Source organism: Panthera tigris, chromosome B1 (assembly GCF_018350195.1).
Source record: "Panthera tigris isolate Pti1 chromosome B1, P.tigris_Pti1_mat1.1, whole genome shotgun sequence".
Taxonomy (NCBI): domain Eukaryota; kingdom Metazoa; phylum Chordata; class Mammalia; order Carnivora; family Felidae; genus Panthera; species Panthera tigris.
Genome location: NC_056663.1, coordinates 3,027,311 through 3,048,788, shown reverse-complemented (window position 1 = coordinate 3,048,788; position 21,478 = coordinate 3,027,311). Strand labels below are relative to the sequence as shown.

Here is a 21,478-nt window from a genome sequence, read left to right as displayed (position 1 = left end):
GCTAGTTGTATGGGATTCTGGGAAATATGGCCCTTCTTCCACACCTCCTTTCTTTAATCTCTGTACAGAACTTAGTAAATTGTGTTGATGCACTTGTTTTCACGTGATTTAATTATTAGGTGATAATGTCCAGTTAGGGGGGAGAAATTTCAAAGAGACAAAGGGGTAGGTCTGTGATCTTGTCTTTGATTGTCAATTTTTTAAAATATAAATTGTATAATTCCCTATTGTATGTGAACTTTTTTTATCTTTACGTATTTATGAAGCGTTTTGTATTTTCTACAGATGCATGTGATGCATAGATTTGTTTACAAAATTATACTAAGACTCTGCTAGTTCTTGGAGATGTATGGTCACCCATTGTAAGGAGCTTGTTCTAAGCAGTGAGAGGGATGTAAACAAGGAGATTGAAATGCCCTATGATCCGTGCTGTGGTCTGTGTTGTGGTTCCGTGTTGTGGTAGGGTTAGGTACAACCTAGGGGGCCCTGTTCATGCTGTCTCATGTGTCTGACTCTAGACCTGACGTTCTTATCCCACCTCTGCTGATTTTTTATTGTGGTAAAAAAACATGTTAACGTTAAACTGAACAGTCCTAACCATTTATAAGCGTGTGGTCCAGAAGCGTTAAATATATTCACGTTGTTGTGCAACGGATCTCTAGAACTGTTTCGTCTTGCAGATCTGTATGCCATTGAACAATATCGCTCCTTCTCCCCTCCCTCCAGCCCACGGAAACCCCTTTTCTCCCTTCTGTTTCTCTGATTTTGACTATTTTAGAGATCGTGGAATCATACACTGTTTGTCCTTTTGTGATCAGCTTATTTCACTTGGCATAATGTTCTCAAGGTTCATCCATATTTTAGTCTGTGACGGGATTTCCCTTTTTTAAGGCTAAATGATACTCCATTGTGTATATATACCACACTTTCTTCTTTCAGTGGACATTTGGATTACTTCCACCTTTTGGATGTTGTGAATAATGCTCTGAGTGCACAAATATTTTTTTGAGTTTTTGCTTTGAATTCTTTTGGATATATACCCAAAAGTGGGATTGTTGGATCATAGATCAGTTTGTTGTCTTTTTCTAGTTCCCTGAGGTGTAAGGTCAGGTTGTTTACCCGAGATCTTCATTCTTTTTTTAATGTAATCATTTACCACTGTAATTTCCCTCATAGTACCACTTTAACCACATCCTGTAACTTTTTGGTATGTCATGCTTTTGTTTTCATTTATCCAGATATGTTCTGAATTCTCTTGTTATTTGGTCTTTGACCTATTGGTTGAGTTTAAGATGCATTGTTTAATTTCCACAAAATGTGTTTTTTTTCTGTTTTCTCTCTGCTGTTGATTTCTAGTTTCATTCTATTAAGGTTAGAGAAGATACTTTGTATGATTTCAATCTTCTTAAATCAGTTTAGGTTTGTTTTGTGCCCTGGGGCACCTGGGTGGCTCAGTTGATTGAATGTCTGACTTTGGCTTAGGTCATGATCTCACAGTTTGTGAGTTTGAGCCCCGCATCAGGCTCTGTGCTGACAGCTCAGAGCCTGGAGCCTGCTTCCGATTCTGTGTCTCTTTCTGTCTCTGCCCCTCCCTTGCTTGCTCGCTCTCTCTCTCTCTCTCTCAAAAAAAAAAAAAAAGAATAAACATTAAAAAAAAAAAAAAAAAAGGTTTGTTTTGTGACCTAACACGTGGTCTGTCTTGGAGAATGTTTCATATGTGCTTGAGAAGGATGTGCATTCTGCTTTTTTGGGTAGAGTATTATGTAAATATCTGTTAGGCCCAGTTGGTGTTTAGTGTTGTTTGAGTCCTTCCTTATTGAACGTCTGCCTGGTGCTTCTGTCCATAACTTAAAATGGGGTATTGAAGGTTCTCAGTATTTTTGTGCTGTGGCTATTTCTCTCTCCACTTCTGTCAATGTTTGCTTCATATATTTGGGAATCCTAATTTTGGTCACATCTGTATTAATAATTGTACCTTCCTGGTCAGTTGATCCTTTTCTCATCACACAATGTCCATCTTTGTCTCTGGTGGCAGTTTCACCTTAAAGGCTGTTTTATCTCTGTAAGTGTGGCCACTCCTGATCTTGTTAGTTTCTTACTTTTATGAAATATCTTTTACATCATTTCATTTTAAGTCTATGTGTATCCTTAGATCTAAAGTGAGTGTCTTGTAGGCAGCATATGATCGGATCTTATTTATTTTTTATCCATTTTGCCAATCTGCGTCTTTTACTTGGTGTATTTAATTCATTTACATTTAAAGTAATCACTGATGAGGAAGGACTTGCTATTGCCATTTTATTCATCTATTTTCTGTATGTCTTACAGTTTTTTTGCCCTTCTTTTCCTCTATTGCTGATTTTTGTGTTCTGTTGTACTTTTGTAGTGATATGCTATAATTTATTTCTCATTTCACTTTGTGTGTATAATGTAGTTATTTTCTTTAATGATACCATTGCAATTACATGAGGCTTCTTAAAATTGCAATAATATATTTTATGATAATAATTTTTATCACATATAAAATTCTACTTTATATCTGTTCTACTTTATATCTCCTCTTTATTGATGCCACAAATTACCCTTTTATATTGCATATCCATTAACATAAATTTGCATTTCTTTGGGGGCAGATCTAGTGGTGATGAACTCCCTCAGTTTTTATCTGGAAATGTCTTAATTTCTTCTTCATCTCTGAAGGGCAGTTTTGCTGGATATAGTATTCTTGGTTATCAGTTTTGGGGGTTTTTTTTGTTTGTGTTTTGTCTTTGAGCATTTTAAATATGCCATCTGAATCCATTTAACCTGCAAGGTTTCTGATGAATAAAATCCACTGGAAGTCTGATAGAAACTTCCTTGAACCTTACAGTTTTCTTTTCTCTTGCTGTTTACAAGAGAAAAAAAAATGTTTTCTCATTGTCTTCTTGTTGTGATAATTTGATTACGGTATGTCTCAATGTAGGTTTCTTTAGATTTAACCTGGTTAGAGTTCCTTAAACTTATTTAATTGGTATGCCCGTTTCTTTCCTCAGATTTGGACAGTTTTCAGCCATTATGTCTTCAAATAGGCTTTCTGCCTTCTTTTCTCTTGTTTTCTTCCTTCTGGGATTCCCATAATACACATAGAGTTCTGTTTGATGGTTTTCTATAATTCCATTAAACTGTATTCATTTTTCTGCCTTTTATTCTCCTCTGACTTGACAATTTCAAATGACCTGTCTTCTTCAAGGTTGCTGTTTCTTTCTTGTGCTTGAATAAGTCTAACGTTGATCCTCTCTAATGGATTTGTCAGTTCAGTTCTTGTATTCTTTAGCTCACAATTTCTGTTTTGTCTTTCTTCATGTTTTTTTGTTGTTGTTGTTGTTGTTGATATTTTTATTTTGTTCATATATCCCTTTCTTGATTGAGTTGAGTAGTTTATCTGTGTTCTCTTGTAATTTGTTGAGCAGTCTAATGACCATTATTTTGAATTCTTTGCCTGGTAATTCACGTCTCCATTTCTGTATGGTGGGTTTCTAGAGATTTCATTTGACCCTTTAATTTGACCATTTTCTTATTTCTTCATATGTTGTTTCATCTTCTGTTGCAATTTTGTTTTACCTTCTGTTCAGCCACATTTCTCTGTCTCTGCAATTTAGTTTTGTAGAGGGTGGACTTTCGCCTGTTGGCCCAACTAGAGATTCTGAGTGCTCCAGCCTCTTCTTAGGATGTGTGCTCTTGGGTCTTGCGCATGTAATCTCCTGACAGGAGACCTTTGCTGGCTGCTAATCTGGAGCTTCCCCTAGATGTGTCTCTTACCATAGCTGCTTGCAACTTGAGCCCCCATCCCCAAACCTGCCGCCCCTTCCTCCTGGCTATGGTACTACAAATTCTGGTGTGAATCAGTCCACATTATTGCCTTTGTTCTGAGGTACGGACTTTGTATTTGTTCCTATCAACCCTTAGATTCAAGGAAGAGAGAAACCAGTCCCTCAGGCAGCTCTCTAAAAGTCAGAACATTGGGTATATGTTCCACTGTCATCTTTCCATCCACAAGGAGACCTCGGAAGTTGGGACTTTCCTTCCAGTAGTGCCCACTGTGTCATGGAGAGAGTCTCTGGCCATGAACTTTTCCACCAGCTTCAATGCAGTTTGCTTTGTGCTTCTCCAGGGTTCAGGAACCTTTTAAATGGTTTCTAAATTTCCTACGGGGGAGTTTGTCTGTATTGGTGTTAAGTTGGTGTCTCCAAGGGGGAAGGAAGCCCTGGGGTTTCCTACTTTGCCATCTTGCCGACATTACTCCTAGAATTGATGTATTTTTTTAAAAATACGAGTTAAATTGTTGAAGGACTAGTTAAATTAATTCAAATTATTCAAGAGCAGAGAATTTTAAAAAATATATATATATATGTTTATATATTTATACCTTTGCTTTACTACTGTGCTACCAATTTCTTAATCTGCTAACAAATAATATGTTTGGCCTGAATGCACACTGTTGCAGTTTTTTCTTTTCTTTTGTTTCTAAGGTATAATTACAGTTGAGGTTCTGACATTGTGCTCATCAAATGTTATGTAAAATCCAACATGTTAAATTATTTCATACTTTGTCATATCATTAGTATAATTTATCTGCATAGTCTTCTGACCATACAGATATTTTATTCTGTAAGAATGTTCGTATTAGTCTGTAATGTTTCCTCAAGCCTATATACTAAATATCACAAATGTCTGTTTACAATGATCAAATATCTATATGAAAGTGTTTAGTATTACACCTTAAGCAAATTGTGGAAGACTATTATTGATCATGGGTCAGTAACATCTTTTTGTAAAGGGCCAGAGAAAATATATTCAGCTGGAGGGCTAATGAAAGGAGTTACTACAGCAAGAAATAAACATGACCAGATTTGGCTCAAAGAACATTGCTCAATGTTATAAAACATCATGCCAAAAGAAAAGTATGAAAATTATGGGTGTAAAATTATGGGTGTAAAAACACTTCTTTTTTCTTAAATAAAGTTCCTTGATTCAGTCAGTTAATCTGATGATTTGGCCTATTGAATAATATGAATCTCAATGAAATCTGAATATTTTATATTTGCTTACTTCAGTGAAAAGCAAAAACATGCAAAAACGCATGCGTTAAGTATTCCTATGTATACATATAGTCACAGGTATTAAATGTTCACATTTTATTTGATACGTATTTCCACTAGTCTAACTGACACATAAATTAAACAATCCAAGATGGTTTTTATTGCCATTGTTATCATTTTAAAGCTATAATTGACCTTTTACTCAGAAACCCTGGAAACACCAATAAATACCATTATATTTATTTTTGTGTAATTGAGGTTAAGTTCAAGTGTTAGGTTTGACATTTAAAAATTTCAACTACACGTAATATTCTGAGTTTTCTGAACTCTATGTGCATCTAGTAAGTTTTCAAGTGGGAAAACAGTTTCTCTAATTCGTAATAAGTATCTCTGTGGCAAAGAGGACGGAACTTTTTTCAGTTCTAGCTTACGTGGTCGTTCTGCTCATGAAATAAGCATAGAAAGTCAGCCACGTGCACGTAGCTGAGGACCTTCTCCAAGACAGGGTGTTTCTCTTTTCACTGTGGGTGAGAGGCGTGTTTAGCAATATGTCACTTGGGGCAGGTAATCTGTTCGCTGCTGTTTATTGGAGACATAGGGAGACATAGGTAGAGTACGATCTATTTCATAGCGTTTGTTCTTTATTAATGGAAAATACGAGAACACGTTGTTTAGCAGCCAAGATAGTTTTTAGCTAATACCTGTGATCATTTTGCCACAGTGTATTATCCTTTTATCCATTTATTAATTCAGTCAATGTGTGTATGCTTATTCCAGTCCACGCACTAGATGCGTTCTGTGTGCAGACGTCTTAGTCAGGTCTGGCTGCTGTGACAAAACACCGCAGACCGGGGGGCTGAAACAACAGACATTTATTTCTCACTGATCTGGAAGATGGGAAGTCCAAGATCAAGATGCTGGCAGGTTCGGTTCCTGGTGGCGATCTGCTTCCTGGCTCGTAACCAGCCACCTTCTCAGCGTGCGCTCACCTGGCCTTTCCTGGGTGCACACGTCTGGAGAGAGGTGTCTCTTACCCTTCTCATAAGGGCCTTAATCCCATCGGGAGAGGCTCCCCCGCGTGAATTCATCTAAACCTAATTATGTCCCAAAGACCTCACTTCCAGACACCATGACGTTGGGGATTAGAGCTTCAACAAATGCATTTGCGGGGGGCGGGGGGGAGGTGTGGAGGGAGGCACACAAGTATTCAACGTATAGCACCAATGAAGAAGAGGGAGCCAGTTCGAGTCCCCGCGGAGTCTGCAGTTTGATGAGGTTGATGGTCCAGGAACCATTTTAACCTTAACGTGCAATCAGAGCTCTGCCGTGTGGTGGTGGGACACGTGATCCACCAGTATTCAGAAGGTGTTCGGAGGGTGGAGCTCAGCCGTGCCCTTTCCAGACTTGAGCACTCACTTCCCTCCTCTCCATGAGTGAGAGACAAAGGTCAGTGCTTCTCAACCTGTTCTGCCAGACACTCCTGTCCTGTCTTATCCACGGGTGGTTCACTGCCCGAAGTGGTCCTGTAATCACAGACATTTTGGAAACCCTTCAAATAAAGTCGAGGAGGATTCATCACGGCAGGATTTCTCTGTGCCTTTATATCTAAAATACTTCCAAACCTCCAAGAGAGATAAATAGAATCTCTATTTCCCCCAAATTTATGCTACGACTTTTCTTGACACAGGACATACAATCCCTTATACTTTGAAGATTTCTTATGATCTACTAAGTGGAAAGAATACAGAAAGTATTTATTATGTGGACTTAGCAGGCCCACAGTTTACAGATAAGAGAAATATTTTTAGGGGCTCAGTCAGTTAAGTGTCCAACTTGGGCTCAGGTCATGATCTCTCAGTTCTTGAGTTCACATCCCGTGTTGGGCTCTGTGCTGACAGCTCAGGACCTGGAGCCTGCTTCGGATTCTGTGTCTCCCTCTCTCTCTCTGCCCTATCCCTGCCTGCGCTCTGTCTCTCAAACACGAATAAACGTTAAAAAAAATTTTTTTAATAGAAAAGAAGAAAATATTTTTAGCTCCACATGATGCTAAACTTCTTTGACAAAGATTTAAAAAAGTAGTTTCTTTTCTTTCTATCAGATGCTGTTTTATTAATTAATGGGGTTTTCTGTGTACACATTCTGTTGTCATAGAGACATATTGACTCATAAAACAGTGGAATATAGAAAGTCTAGGTGTGCAGTGCGACGCTCGTTAGGTTTATGTCTATGTGATCATAACATTTGACATTTATTTCATGCATTGTCACCTCCCGTGGCATCTCCCTAAGTGAAGCTGTGATGCCTTTATTCACCAGTTTTCCATCACATCTTCTGACCCTTTAATACAAGTTCCCATTTACGGGTTACAGACCTGATCAGTAACACTTCTGTTTTAGGGTGTACCGTACCTACCCACGTGTAAAGACAGATTTTTATCCACCAGTTTTGTGCAAAGGGATGGTTATTTATTAATTTAGTTAGCAAAAGAATGTGCCCCCCAATTCTTTTCTTTTCAAAATTAAGGAATATCACACGGGGTCCCTCTGGTGCTTATGGTGGCCTCCCTGTGTACTTAATAATGCCCCTGTACCTGCGTAGTTCTTTCACCTATCCGTCCTTGTCACGAACCCAGCTGTGGTGATCTCTCCGTTCAGGTCAGCTTACCGCTCTCTGTTTCATCTTCATTATTGTTTTGAGCAGTGCAGCTGGCATGACATAATTCCTTTTTTAAGTTGTGACCTTTAAAAATCACACGTCACGCCGGCCAAAATGAGGACAGTGCCGAGGTGACAAAAGTCCTCAACGTCTGTCCGCTGTACCTACAAAGGCCCACTTTTCCTGCTCCAAACCTTTCAAAAAATTACATGTTTATCATGGATTTCAAAATTGTTTTCACTTTCAAAATTTAAGCAGACTGTTCTCTGCATTTTATCTAATGAGTTTAGAAGAACGGCTACAATTCCTTCCGGAGACCCGAGGAGGCTACTTGCCGTAATCCGCTTCATAACTCCCACATCTGATGCTCCACTGGCAAAAGCAAAACCATTAAGCTGTAGATTGGGTCAGATTAGGACCCTTGCCTTTTTAATGACTTTGTTTTATATCCTTCACTTGGAGGGCTAGACACATGGAGAAACACAGACTGCTTTGGCTGTCTTCTAAATCTCATCCCAACTTTAGAAATCAGCACATTTCAAACTGTGCACATTTATAGGTGAAAGGATCCCAGTGTATATCTGTGTATAATATGGCATAAACGTCGCACTACATAAAAACACTTGTACCCTGTGTTGTTGTTCATTTATGGCAGCGGGGCTAAATCTTTAGAACACCCAACAATTACCTTCTTAGGAACTTCACATGTGATCAGGATACCTCAAGATTCAATCAGGTTGCTTCGGAACCACCTTGTTAGAAACCTAGCTTTATACCCTTTGCTGTATCACCATGTATGGTATGAAATGTAAACATGCCGTGCCTCGAAAGAACTAGAAATATTTTCTACAACACTTTTGCTTACAATGGGACAATATACTCTACCAGATGCCTCTCCTTCTGAAAAATTAATTTTGAATTTTCCTGCCAGATGGCTTCGTGTCACGACTTTATTTTAGAGAAGTTTGAGAGCAGGGTTCTTTTATTTGTATGTGCCTCCCTACGTGTCTCATTCTGTGTCTAAATCACTAGCTTTTAGTGGACTGGTTTTATGATTTTATCTGGCACATAAGTGATAATACCACCCATGACTTAACATTAAAAGTCAGTTTTGCTCCAGCAAGGTTCTTCTAAAACTCTTCCCGTTATAGGTGTTTTCAGGAATGACGCACACATGTGTGGACTTAAACTGACCTTCTTGCCAGCTCAAATTTCTTACCCTGCCTACTTCTTCTAGTACCTTCTTTATTTCACACGTTGATTAGTGTAATGATTGAATACACATAGTCTACCCTTTTCATACCAAAGATTGTTGAGTAGGCCTCCTTCTGTGCCCTAAAGGTCAGAAAGCCATTGTTCCATCTTGTCAGTTAGGACTTGTTGTCTTTCACTGTTACCAGCATTTCTGGCGCTGGGATGCTGGCTCCCTCCTGTCCGGTTTCCCCGTTTGGGGTCCCTCATGTGCAGGGTTGCTCTGTCTCTAAGGGGTTTTACCCCGATCCTGTAAATCATAGGACTTGGTGCCGCTCTGCTGTGTTGGAACACTTCTGTCTGGGGCTGCACTTCAACCCCAACTGGTTGTGGGTCTGAATCTGCCGCACCTTGAACTCTCCCCTCTGCTAGAGTGCTGGTTTTCTAAACCCAAACAAACATTAAAACCCCCACTCATAACATAAATCTACTGTTTTCACTTCAGCTTGACTGACTCCCAGGGTAGCCAGCATTGCATCGTTAGGAGAGAAGCATGATGTATGGAAAATACTTGGCTCCGGTCCAGGGTAGCTCAATAAATACTTGTGGATTATCCTATCAATCATTTATTGACTTATCTCCATGTAAATACATGTAGAGGATATCACTAGGACTGTTACTAGAAGTAACAAACATCTCCGTGTTGTTAGCTTCTAAAATACATGGGACACCTAGTGACACAGACAAGCAAGACAAGGAAGATACTTCTGTCTACAGTTCAAATATTAGGGTAGGGGTGCTTGGGTGGCTCAGTTGGTTAAGTGTCCGACTTCGGCTCAGGTCATGATCACACGGATCGTGAGTTCAAGCCAGCATCAGGCTTTGTGCTGACAGCTGGGAGCCTGGAGCCTGCTTGGGATTCTGTGTCTCCCTCTCTCTCTGCCCCCCCCCACTCATGCTCTGTCTCTCTCTCAAAAATAAACATTAAAAAAAATTCAAATATTGGGGCGCCTGGGTGGCTCAGTCGGTTAAGCGTCTGACTTCAGCTCAGGTCACGATCTCGCGGTCTCGTCCGTGAGTTTGAGCCCCGTGTCGGGCTCTGGGCTGATGGCTCAGAGCCTGGAGCCTGCTTCCGATTCTGTGTCTCCCTCTCTCTCTGCCCCTCCCCCATTCATGCTGTGTCTCTCTCTGTCTCAAAAATAAATAAACGTTAAAAAAAATTTTTTCAAATATCAAGGTCTACATATAACTGCTTCCTGTGTCTCATCATATCAAATACTGATTAAAATGATTTTTGTATATTTTTGATTTATTCAGAAAATGTGTTATAATTCCTGTAGTTACAGATAAGTGCAACTTATTTTTTTAAGAAGAATTGGATTTACACAATTGAAGTAAGGAGGAAATGAAAATAAATAAATCTATAATAAATGCATAGAAATCAACTTATAATAAACAAATACAGTGCATAGGTAAAATCCCATTATAGCTTGTATGTAAAGGGTTGGCGTTTCATAACTGGAATTTAATTTTGAATTACTTGTTGCATTTTTTTTATTTCAAAATATGTCTTTGGTTTACTTTGATTTATTTTTGGGTTATTGATATTCTCTGGTCTCTGACATGCCTGGTGTGCACCTAAAGTACACTACAATGAAAATGTGGTGCCACCATAAATTAGGTTTTTAGTATTTCAAGTTGTAATTAAATTTATACAAAGGGTATTTGAAGTATTTCTTTTTCAGGGTCAAATAAAAAAAAAATAGTGACATATGGTACGTGATATCTCTAGGCCGTGGTAGGAAAAATCGTGAAATTTAAACGTAGTTACAGTATATGTTCTCCAGTTGAGAAAGAGATAAATTAGAAGTGTACCAATAAAACAAGAAAAAGGCCTAAGTGATTGTACTTTCCCATATTTAGCAATTTTGTCATACCTAAAAAGCCCCAATTGGCTTGAAAGATTGTGCCAGGGATTAAAAACAAATGCTACTCAATGCATTTTTAATATATAGCCATTTAATATGTCATTTAATATATAGCCATTTAGGGAAATATCAATTTCAACTTAGAAAACCTTTATGATACACTTCATACCTGCTCATCCCAGATAAAATCAATGTGTTACAAGGCTTGAAATCATCCAGCTAGTTTATGTACTGGTGGTGTCCAATTCTGATGCACATTCTGTAGCATGTATTTTCTCAGATGAATAATCACACTGGTGGTAAAAGATGAAGATACTTTCTCTCTTTGCTTCAGTTCATCTCAGGTTTGGGGGGAAAGTGAGGCAAACTAGTTGCTTCTCAAACTTTAATGCACACAAAACCTTAAGGATGGTGTTAACGTGGTCATTCTGCCTCAGCAGCTGTTAGCTGGGGCCCACAAGGTGTGTCCTTGTCAGACTCTCATAACATGCTTTGTAAAGCAAGGAAGTGAAGGAATTTGATGTCTGCAGGTTGACCATTCAGTTACCGACCTCGAGAGATGGGGGCATTTACATACCTGCACTGGGAAACTTGACCTGTTAATTTGACTTGACTTTGCCCTTTCCTTAACATCACACACAAGGAGTCGGTTAGCTGTCTGTGAGGATTCAAGCAATATAATGCGTCCAGTACAATGATCCGTCCGTATCAATGTGCGTGGTTGCCGTTGCCCAGACCCAGAGCCTGCTGCACCAGGGAGCATATGTGGGGTCACATTGGCTCCTGCTTCCAGATGCACGTCGTGCGTTCTGTAGCCATCTTGGATTTCTGAATAATTTTATCCTTGACCTCGTGGTTTTTAAGTGAAGCCTGATGGAACAACAGAGGGTGCACCGATGAGAGGAGGTGTCCCAGCCACAGCGCCCCCACACACGCACACAGTCCTGGGTGGGAGGCAGGCTGCACACAACCTCATCTTGCACAGCTGCCTGCATAGACCTGTTCTTCCGCTTCCCACCAATTTTTGCCTCTGGGTTGACTGGCGGGCTTCCCCACCTTCCCTGTCCCAGCCGTAATTCCCAAGCGTCCCCCATCCCAACCAGGTAACGACTCTGACCCATTCATTCCTGTTAGTGTCAAGAATAAGAACTGAAGTGTACGTCCAAGGTCACAGGAAGAATTTTAAGCTGGGCTCCTCTCGGTAACGTCCTTCCCCATCTGTCACCCTGGATAACCCCTCAGTCTGTGTAAACTGGGCTGCGAGAAGACACGCCGCATTGATACAAAGGGGTATTTGCGATCACCAAGTCCTTAGCGCCGGCCCATGTCCAATGTATTGTTTATTCTATAAAATGCCATAGCTGCATATTTTGTTATTTGTTCTATGGGGTTTATATGGAGCGGTATCAGTGTTAAATACTTAGAGTTAATTTTTCTGTACTTTAGGCCGACAGCCGGTATTATATGACGCATTAAAGAAATCGTTAGTGCCCTAACTGAAGGCGATCCCATTGAGAAACGTGTCTGATTACAGCCTTAGATCCGTGGATATTGGTTCTGTTCACCCACGAGCACACTGCTCAAGAGGATTTTGTTGTTGTCTTTAAATGAGAGCGAGAGAGAACCTAAAATATTCGAAGAATTTGTTCTCATATTACGTTTTTCCAGAAGGGTAGACTTCCCAGATGCACACTTAGAATGTTTCATAAAGATTGCCATCTATGCTTGAAAAAACACAAAGCAAGCAACCATTGTCATGGATTTTGCATATAGTAAGGAACATAATTTTAAAGGACCTTTTAAAATGGGTACGTGTTGGAATTGGAGTGTGTAGGAGTAAACACGGAAGTAGCAGACTTTATTGTCTGAGGACAAGCTTGGTTCGCCGCGTGATGTAAATGAAACGTACTGATACTTAAAAAGTAGCTAATGACCGATTTAACGTTGCTTGTGGTCTCGGTAGTACCATAAGAGAAAGAGTTAAGGCCTTTCGTTCTTCTCGTCGGGAGGAGAGCAGCCGAAGAACCTGTCTGTTACTCGAGCCATAATACCATTCGTATTACACTCCTCAGCACTTGTCTTTGCGTCTCCACAGCGGTGGGTCTCGCTGCGTGTCAAGAACCCGTCCTTCCCAGCAACGGCATCAAAACAGGTGATCGGTATATGGTGAACGACGTCCTGTCCTTCCAGTGTGAACCGGGGTATACCTTGCAGGTACTTTCTTTCGGAGATTTGGGAATGGCGAGGGTTAAACTTCGTAGTCCCTGCCCAGCTTCGGGGAAGGCAACCAGCGCCTGGGATCTGTACCCAGAGAAGCTCATCTAGTTTCTCTCACCCTGTTTGGGAATCGCAGTGGTCACATTAAGCCCTGCCTGCTGGTCATCTTAATTAGAATGTGGAAATAGCTCTAAATGATAAAGCCTAGCGTCTCAGTTTTGTGATTATTTTATTTCAAAATGTATGTTCTCCCAAAGAATATGCAGAGAAAATTCTAAGGGACAGAGTCCTGACACGGTCTCTTTCACCGTGTGACCCCGGCCACCCAGTGACGGGATCTGCTTTTGGGCGGTGTGTCTGTCCTGCTTTGTACCTCGGTCGCACATTCAGTTGGGCAAATGCCCATTCGGTACCTACTCTGTCCCAGGTACTCAGGTCCTCAAGTAATAGGTTGACATCGTTTTCAAGAAATATTGACAACTTTTTATCACTTTTTTATAATTTTATATGAAAGTTTTATAAACATTGAGAACCTAATGTGTAGCGACGTTACTTTTTCTGTTAATTTTTTCTAGTCTAACTGCAAATAAGCTTACTCACAAAATAGTTTCCCTCTGTCACTTAACATAATAATATGACTCTCCCTGCCGACAATATTACTAATCTCAGCATGTATGTTACAAAGTCCGGTGGAAATAGTTAAGCCCGATGTTGTGTCCGCTCTTCAGTTATTTGGGGTCACAGAGTACTTTTTGCGGCATGCTTATGACGACATTGAAGCTGATAGTATTTCAAGGGGAAATGTTTAGTTCTGGTCTTTAACTGATTTAATGAGCTTGAGGAAGCATCAGAAAAAAGTTGCAAGGTTCCAGAGTACAAGGCCACCACCATGAATGATACAAGTTCCAGAGTGTGTTGAAGGGAGATATTTTGCAGAGCCGAGACGGGTCACAACGACAGCTCACAAACGCCGAGCGCGGAAGGAGTGCCCCCCAGGTGCCTCAGCTGTGTTCCTCCCAGTCACCCACACAGGGTGGGAACAGGAGGCCTGTCTCTCTCACTGACGAGGAGGTGGGAGCTGAGCCGGGGGTGAGAGAAGGGGGTGGAACAGAAGAACTGGTAGGGCATCCCCGGTGGGGCCACGCTTGGGAATCAGCCCAGGTTGTGGGTTTAGAGGACCCACCCTTCTGCGTCTGCAAGATGCCTGACACACCCCGGCAAGGGAAACGCATCATTGCAGTCACGACGAACAAACACCAGTGTCTAAAGTCACCTGAGTAAGAACAGCTACAACCTACAGATTTGGTGAGCACTACCGTAATTACTTTGACTCTGCCAGGAGATGGGCAGACCCTTCCTTGCAGAGCGGGACAAGAGTTACTGAGGAAGCTTTACTACACCTTCACACCTGAGCCAAGTTTTTAAACAAGCGTGCTAAGGCTATCTGAACTGATTCTTTAAGACAAATCTTTTTTTTTTTAAGGTTATTTCTTTATTTTGAGAGACAGACAGCGGCAGCACGAGTGAGGGAGGGGCAGAGAGAAGGAGAGAGAGAGAATCGCAAGCAGGCTCTGAGCTGTCAGCACAGAGCCCGCTGTGGAGCTTGAACCCACGAACCGCGAGATCGTGGCCTGAGCCGAGATCAAGAATCAGAAGCAAAGCCGACTGAGCCCCCCAGGCACCCCTCTTTAAGACAAATCTTAAACAAGTTACAGTATAAAGAATTCTGAGCCACACCCCAGGGGCTCCATCTAGAGAGACACAGCAGGATATACTGATACGCCATCGCGATGCCTCTTTGGGCGCACGTTGTAATTGAGCGCAGATCCCCACATGTCGGTACTTGCTTTCCTTCTGGATGCTCACCTCCTTCCCACTGGTTCATGGTGCCACTTGGAGAATCCTTTTATAAGCGACACCTCTGCGGCCCTCCAAGAGGAAACTGGAAAGGATTATTTGCTAAGGGCCTTTCTTAGAAGGCACCAAAGAGTGTGCTGCCTGCAGGTAAGGCCTGAGGACACACGTCTGCCGAGCACAGCCTGTTTTCCAAACGCAAACCAAGCTGTCTTGTCTTGATCACAGACAGGCTCCGGCTCTGACCTCACAAGCTGCTGTGGGTCGTTCACGGGAGAAAGGAAGCAGCCTGGGTTTTTTGTTTTTAATTGCTAACGGTGGACAAGAATCTTCTAGCACAGTCACGTATTTGGAGGCACAGCGTGCATACATTGCACACCATTTATGAAAAGCAGCCTTCCTCGGACAGTTTGCACACAAATGTCTGTGAGCGTGTGTGCCTAGGGAGGTTCCTGGGCGTGGCGCAAAGGTGCGATCACGTGACACGTTGAGAGGGCTCCCGAGTGCTCGTGGGATTTAGGATTTCCATTTTCTGCAGGCTTGTTTCAGAGTTCTTTGAAGAGATGAAAAAAGAAAATGCCCATTCCAAACTAGTAAATAATGGAGTCCTGTCTTCTTTTGGATCCACTATACACATTTCAGCTGGAATCACTAACGTAGAATGTTGGTGCCGGGGGCGCCTGCCTGAGGGGCTCAGTCGGGGAAGCGTTCCGCTCTTGATTTCCACTCAGGCCACAATCTCAGTTTCATGAGTTCGAGCCCCACATCCGGCTGTGTGCTGACAGTGTGGAGTCTGCTTGGGATTCTCCCTCTCTCTCTGCCCTTCCTCTGCTCACACTCTGTCTTCCTCAAAATAATACATACATAGATGCATGCATACATACATACCTACATACATAAATAAAGTAAAATGTTTGTGCTAGAATCAATAACAGAATATGACCCAGATCAGTAATAAATGCCTCCTTTATTGGTAGCCATCAATAAATACCTTGAAAGGCTTTTGCACTTTATGTCTGTCCGTAATTCAGGAAGAAATTTATTAAAGATAATTCAATGGATCAGAAAATGAGTATACGCACAGCATGAACTTTAGCAGGAAATGTGCTGCACAGAATGTCTTCTTTAAGAGTAAATATAGTCTCCTTTGGCTGTAATGACTTTTTAACATATCAGAAAGTATGAGAAAATGAGTTTTGTGGCAGATGAATTGAGTTTGAAATGTTTCTGAGCTCAGGGAATTGGTTTGTTATTGACAACTGCATTAACGCAAACGCTTGTTTGATGCGTTTGCGACATGGCGGGATTACTTAACATGAATCAAAGATTTGTTTTCAGCTGCCTCTGTGCCAGTCGTGGGGCAAACGGAGGCTCACAGGATAAGCACGCATGGCAGAGAAGACCACCTAGTCACAGGGAGGAAAACAAAATAAACACGAGTAGTCTGCACACACAGGTGTCCCATTGACTACCTTCTCTTTTATTGTGAGAGATTTTCGCACAAAACTCTCAGGATTTAACCTGCAGCTGGTTGATTTTTCAAACACAAATACTAGGACAGATATTCTTGAAGGCTGCAAGTTCAAAACTGCATATATTTAAAGGATAAAGAGACCGTGGGTGATGAGGATTCATTTGACTGCAGCCACAATTATGTGATGGTGTGCGAGGCGGTCCCATAACCGAATGAATAGGAAGCCTCCTGTTCGTCTGGTGGAGGAGGGACTGACAGTTCTCTGTGGGACCGTAAGGGGCGTGTGGGTGGAGTGTGAACCGTAAGCATGAAAGGTGAGTAGGTAGGTACCTTTTTGTGAGACGCTTGCATCCTGCTGAACTTTCACCTTCAAATCAGTCACCTCGCATTTCCTAATCATTTACAGCCTCCAAGATCAAAAGCTGTAACTTCTGATGATTTAAAACAAAAAAGACAACCAAGGATGTGTTTATTTCCCAAGCCTCCTTGCTAATAAGCGTCGAGAAACGAGCGCATCCCAGACAGAGTGTTGGGTGGGCCAGTGCAAGATTCTGGTCTTTACTGAAGGGAAACACAGTGATTATGGATTTTTTTTTTCCCCATCCTGACTCAGAGCGTGGGATTCCTTGATAAACGTTAGTGGAATACATTTCACGATTTCTGACTTGTCCTTCGATCAGAGAAGGAAACCCCAGGAAGGACAGAGGTTCTCGCGTGCGACCCGCACCTGCCCCGTTTCCAGTGACGTGAAGTCCATTTCCTTGTCTCCCACAGGGCCGCTCCCACATTTCTTGTATGCCGGGAACCGTTCGCCGCTGGAACTACCCGTCTCCCCTGTGCATCGGTAAGGACGTGCCCGCGACACCGCCTAGAGGCACACCTGCGCAGTCAGCAGCGCGGCGGCCAGCCCCTCGAGCTCCTCTTTGGGGCTGCACACGTTGCAACTCCTCTCGAAGCTCTTGTTACTTAACACGAACACCAAAACGCGGTCGAGGCGCGAGGAAGATGGCCCAGGCGTCTTCTCCCACGGGGTGTACTAGTTCGGCTTTTTCATCATCTTCAGGCCAGCCTGCGCGGAGTAGGTGTGAGATCGCGGGCTCCAGGCACCGGACTCCAATTACATTTGTATCGGAAGGGCCAGTGGATTAATTATGAGAGGGAATGAGCACAGCAGGTCTGAAAGCCTGAACGTCGTTCCGTGTCAGCCTTGGGGCCTCAGGAAAATCAGGTTTCCAGAAAACAAAGTCAGAAGTCCAAATAAATGATGTGAAGTGGGAGGGATGGTATCGTATAGGACAAACAGAGAGGCGCCCCCCCCACCCAGCCGCTGCAGACGTGTCCCCTAGGACGGGGTGCAGCCCGCCCCTTTAGGGAAGCACGTGCCAACCCAGCCTTTTAAAGACGAAGATGTGCCCTGGGGCCCAGTTAGCGGTTGTCGAGAGTCCCAGGGGTTCCCTGGAACGGCAGGTGGTTTCCATTTCCCTCCTCTGTGGGAAACCTTGGAGTGTGAGGCCATGTGCGGTGTCTTGACTCTTTAAAGTCTACGTGGCGTTCCTGCCGCCCAGGCCTCGAGCCCCGCCCACTGCCCATCAGCCGTAGGTCTGACTCAGACACCTTTACTCACAGCTCAGGTGACCACACGGCTTTGTCCGGTGCTGACCTCACCTGTGGACTCCGTGTGCCCGACCTGCACACCTGTTGCCTTCTTCAAACCCTGTACCCCCTTCCCAGGTGAACACCGTGATGGTCACCTTTCTTGAATAACCCGGATGTTAGCTCAGCTTCCTTCTCACTCACCAAATCCGGGGTTCTTTGCCCTCGTGGGCCTGCGACCTCAATGCTCCCCAGTTGTGAGTCTCCCCCCCCCCCCCCCGAGGCCTCGGCTTTAGGATCTCACAGGCTTTGAGTGCCTCGTTAGGCCCCTGCTGAGTGGTTGCTGGCCATCTGCACACGAGCCTAACCTACAGCCCCTGGTTTCGGGGCACCTCCTAGATCAGCAGGGGAACGAGAGTCCTTGCTCCTGGCCCTGCAGCTCAACCCCCCCACCCCCCCAACTTGCACACATCCCTGCTTTGCATGCCCCCCGGGATGCCCCAGGGTGCCTGCTAGTTCCCGCCTCCAGGCACAAGCCCTGCCTGAGCCCCACCTCCTGCACCTGTGCCCCCGCATCAAGGGCCAAGGCAAGGGAAGGTAGGAGTACCTCCCATCGGTATTTGAAATGTTGATATTTTGTTCATCACAGGGTTTGTTTCTGGTTGCTGTTGTCGCTGCTGTCGTTTGCATTACTTTTGAAGTTGCACCAACAGATGGCTTGAGGATCCGGGCACCTTCTTAAAGTTGGCACCCGGGGGACTTGCCTCACTGGCCTTACCCTCCCCCCAGCCCTGTCCGGGCTCCCACCCTCCGGTTGGAAAACAGCAGTGACAGAAAGTCGTTGCTACAGTGAGCGTGACTCTGCTCTTCTTTGTGCAGCTGGACTGTCACTTTCTGTAACTCGAATGGCCCTCCCTGCAGTCCCAAGGACCTTAGAGGCAGAGCCAGGTGTCAGTCACCACGGTACAGTTAGCGCACTGGGCTCTCGGTGACCCCGATGCCTGAATGACCCGTAAGTGACCGACGGTCAGACAATCTGGACTGGTACCGCAGTGATCATGGACGCCTTGTTCTTGGTCCCTCTCTTGTGTCAGCACACGGATGCTGCGTGGGGTGCACTCAGAAGCCCCTTGTCTCCAGAACTGCCTTCAAGCACCTTCATACTGCGTGTGCCATTTCAGGAGCGAGTGGGCAACTTTCCTGAATGAATGCAGATGATTTTTAAGTTCGTTTATTTATTTTGAGAGAGAGAGAGAGAGAGAGAGAGAGCCGCAGGGGGAGGGGTAATGCAGAATGAGAAAGAGAGAGGGGTGGGTGGTGGGGGGAGAATCCCGAGCAGACTCACACTGCCAGCCCAGAGGCCGACTCGGGCCCAGACCCAGGAACCATGAGATCACGACCTGACCTGAAACCAAGAGTCTGACACTCAACCAACTGGGAGCCACCCAGGCATCCCAGAATGCAGGTGATTTTAAAGGGCACAAACATCCTTAAAAGTGTCCTCTGAGCTGGTCACACATTGTTCACGATCCATTCGCCGAGGACCGTGATCGCTTAGTGCGTTTTTCCGGCACCCGCGGGTAAAGCAAGGGAGTTACGCTCTGTTACGTGTTCCTCTGCAAGCCTGGTTTTCCGACCCCTCACGCAAATCCTAGGTATTAAATGGTTTTTAGTAATATACAACTTAATCACCTAGAACGGGACACAGATGGAGCTGTGCACAGAGGAAGATAAAACGGAACCAAACCTTTACAACAGAACCGCGGCCTTTATGACGGTCTCGTGCGGGAAACAGTGGCTGTCCTGTTATGTTCATCGAAGCATGTTCGTTTAAAAGTGAAAACGTTCCCTGGTGACCAATACCTTTTACCTGAGAGTGATTTCTTGGTAAAAATAAATGTCTAGATTAGCACGTCACCTAAAACGTTGACACTTTCTGTAGAGATTTGACATCCCAGGCGCGACCTGGAAGGGAGAAACAGTAACAGGGGTACCACCTTCGGGGGACCTCCTCCTCCTCCCTGCCTCTTACCTTCAGAACATCCATCTTCCTATTTATTTGTAAATGAAGAACCTTCCCTTAAACCTGGGGACTGAAACATTTTTAACTTTGAAATGAAATCAGCTCACCACGGGGATTCAACCAAATGACGTGCTATGGCACCCAGTGTTACGTGAGGGCATGTTTTATTCAAATAGTTAACCTATATTCGTCAAGTATAATTGATTTTTATCTTCGACTTAGCATTAGCACGTCTCCTGTATTAGCAAATGTCGAAGATACGTCAGCTTCCATAACACCTGCTGGCTCCTAACTGTTTACAAGCTCTAGAGAAAGGTTTTTCGTTGGAAGACTCACAAACAACCCACAATAAGTCTCAAAGTCTGATCTGAGAGAGCAGAAGGTTGTTTTTGTTTTTTTCTTTTTTCTTTTTCTTTTTTTTTTTTTTTTTTTTTTTTTTAGCTAATGGCTTCTGATTAATCCAAACTGGGGGATTTTAAGACTAGAAATCCATAGAGAGATAATATTTTATTTATTAGCTCTTGGAAATTTCAAGTACTAATGAAGACAAGTTATATCAAAACACTTCTCTACAGGTTACTGAGTGTCAAGCACCACTCTCAGAGCTCAACCAATATTAACCACTTTGAACGTGACAGCAAGCCCCAGACTGGCCACGCCGTTTGCCAGGGCCCTGCCTCTGAGCTGGTATTCTCTACACCGTGGGGTCTCTCCTGCAGGGCATGGCCTGTGCCCTGGATTAAAGTTCCACATATGGTTACCAAAAAGTCAGGAATCTGCACAAAAGAAAATAAATAAACCCAGTAAGATGTCAAGTCCCCAGCTACTTTATTCCAATAAACACCTTGACCTTTGGAGACACCATATTTGCCAGTAACTCCCTGCATAGGCTACTTAACTATAAGAGAGGGTCAGGTGTGGAGGGAGTGTCTCCGGCAGGAGGCAGGAAGTCAGTCTACCAATGGTAGTGGACCAGTAAGCCCTGAGAAGAAGGCTGAGGCTTCAGCAATTGGAACAGTGGACAAGTATAAAGTAAGACAAGTCCATTGGTGGAGTTTGAAAACATCACAAAGGAAAGAAGATTGACGCTCATCTTTTGGGAGCTCTGTTTGCATGCCTAGTCAATGACTTTCATATTTTTAGGTAAACTAAGTGAGGATTACATGTAATGGTAACCAAATACTCAAGGAATCAGGTTGCCACTGTATATTTGAAAGGGGATCTACGCAATATCCAGGCCCTTGTCTCTGTCTTCACAACCCTGATCGTTGGCCCATGATAAACAAAGTTTGTTTGGTAAACTGTTGATGATGACTATTGATGATGACGTCCAGCATCCAAGTGCTGGGTCAGCTATTCATGTGAGACTATCCCAGTCCTCAATCGAAGATGTACATGGAGGGGTGCCTGGGTGCCTCAGTCAGGTCAGGATGTCTCGGTCCATGAGCTCGAGCCCCACCTCGGG

The 21,478-nt window shown here is 43.4% G+C and overlaps 1 protein-coding gene across 1 annotated transcript in view; it reads left to right on the top strand.

Moving 5' to 3' along the window:
- The window catches only part of CSMD1 (CUB and Sushi multiple domains 1), a 669,247-nt gene that overhangs the window by 464,965 nt on the left and 182,804 nt on the right, over window positions 1-21,478 (top strand). The window contains exons 33-34 of the mRNA XM_042982757.1: window positions 12,948-13,066; window positions 17,172-17,241. Of these exons, the coding sequence (XP_042838691.1) occupies window positions 12,948-13,066; window positions 17,172-17,241 (189 nt within the window). The remainder of the gene's footprint in view (window positions 1-12,947; window positions 13,067-17,171; window positions 17,242-21,478) is intronic.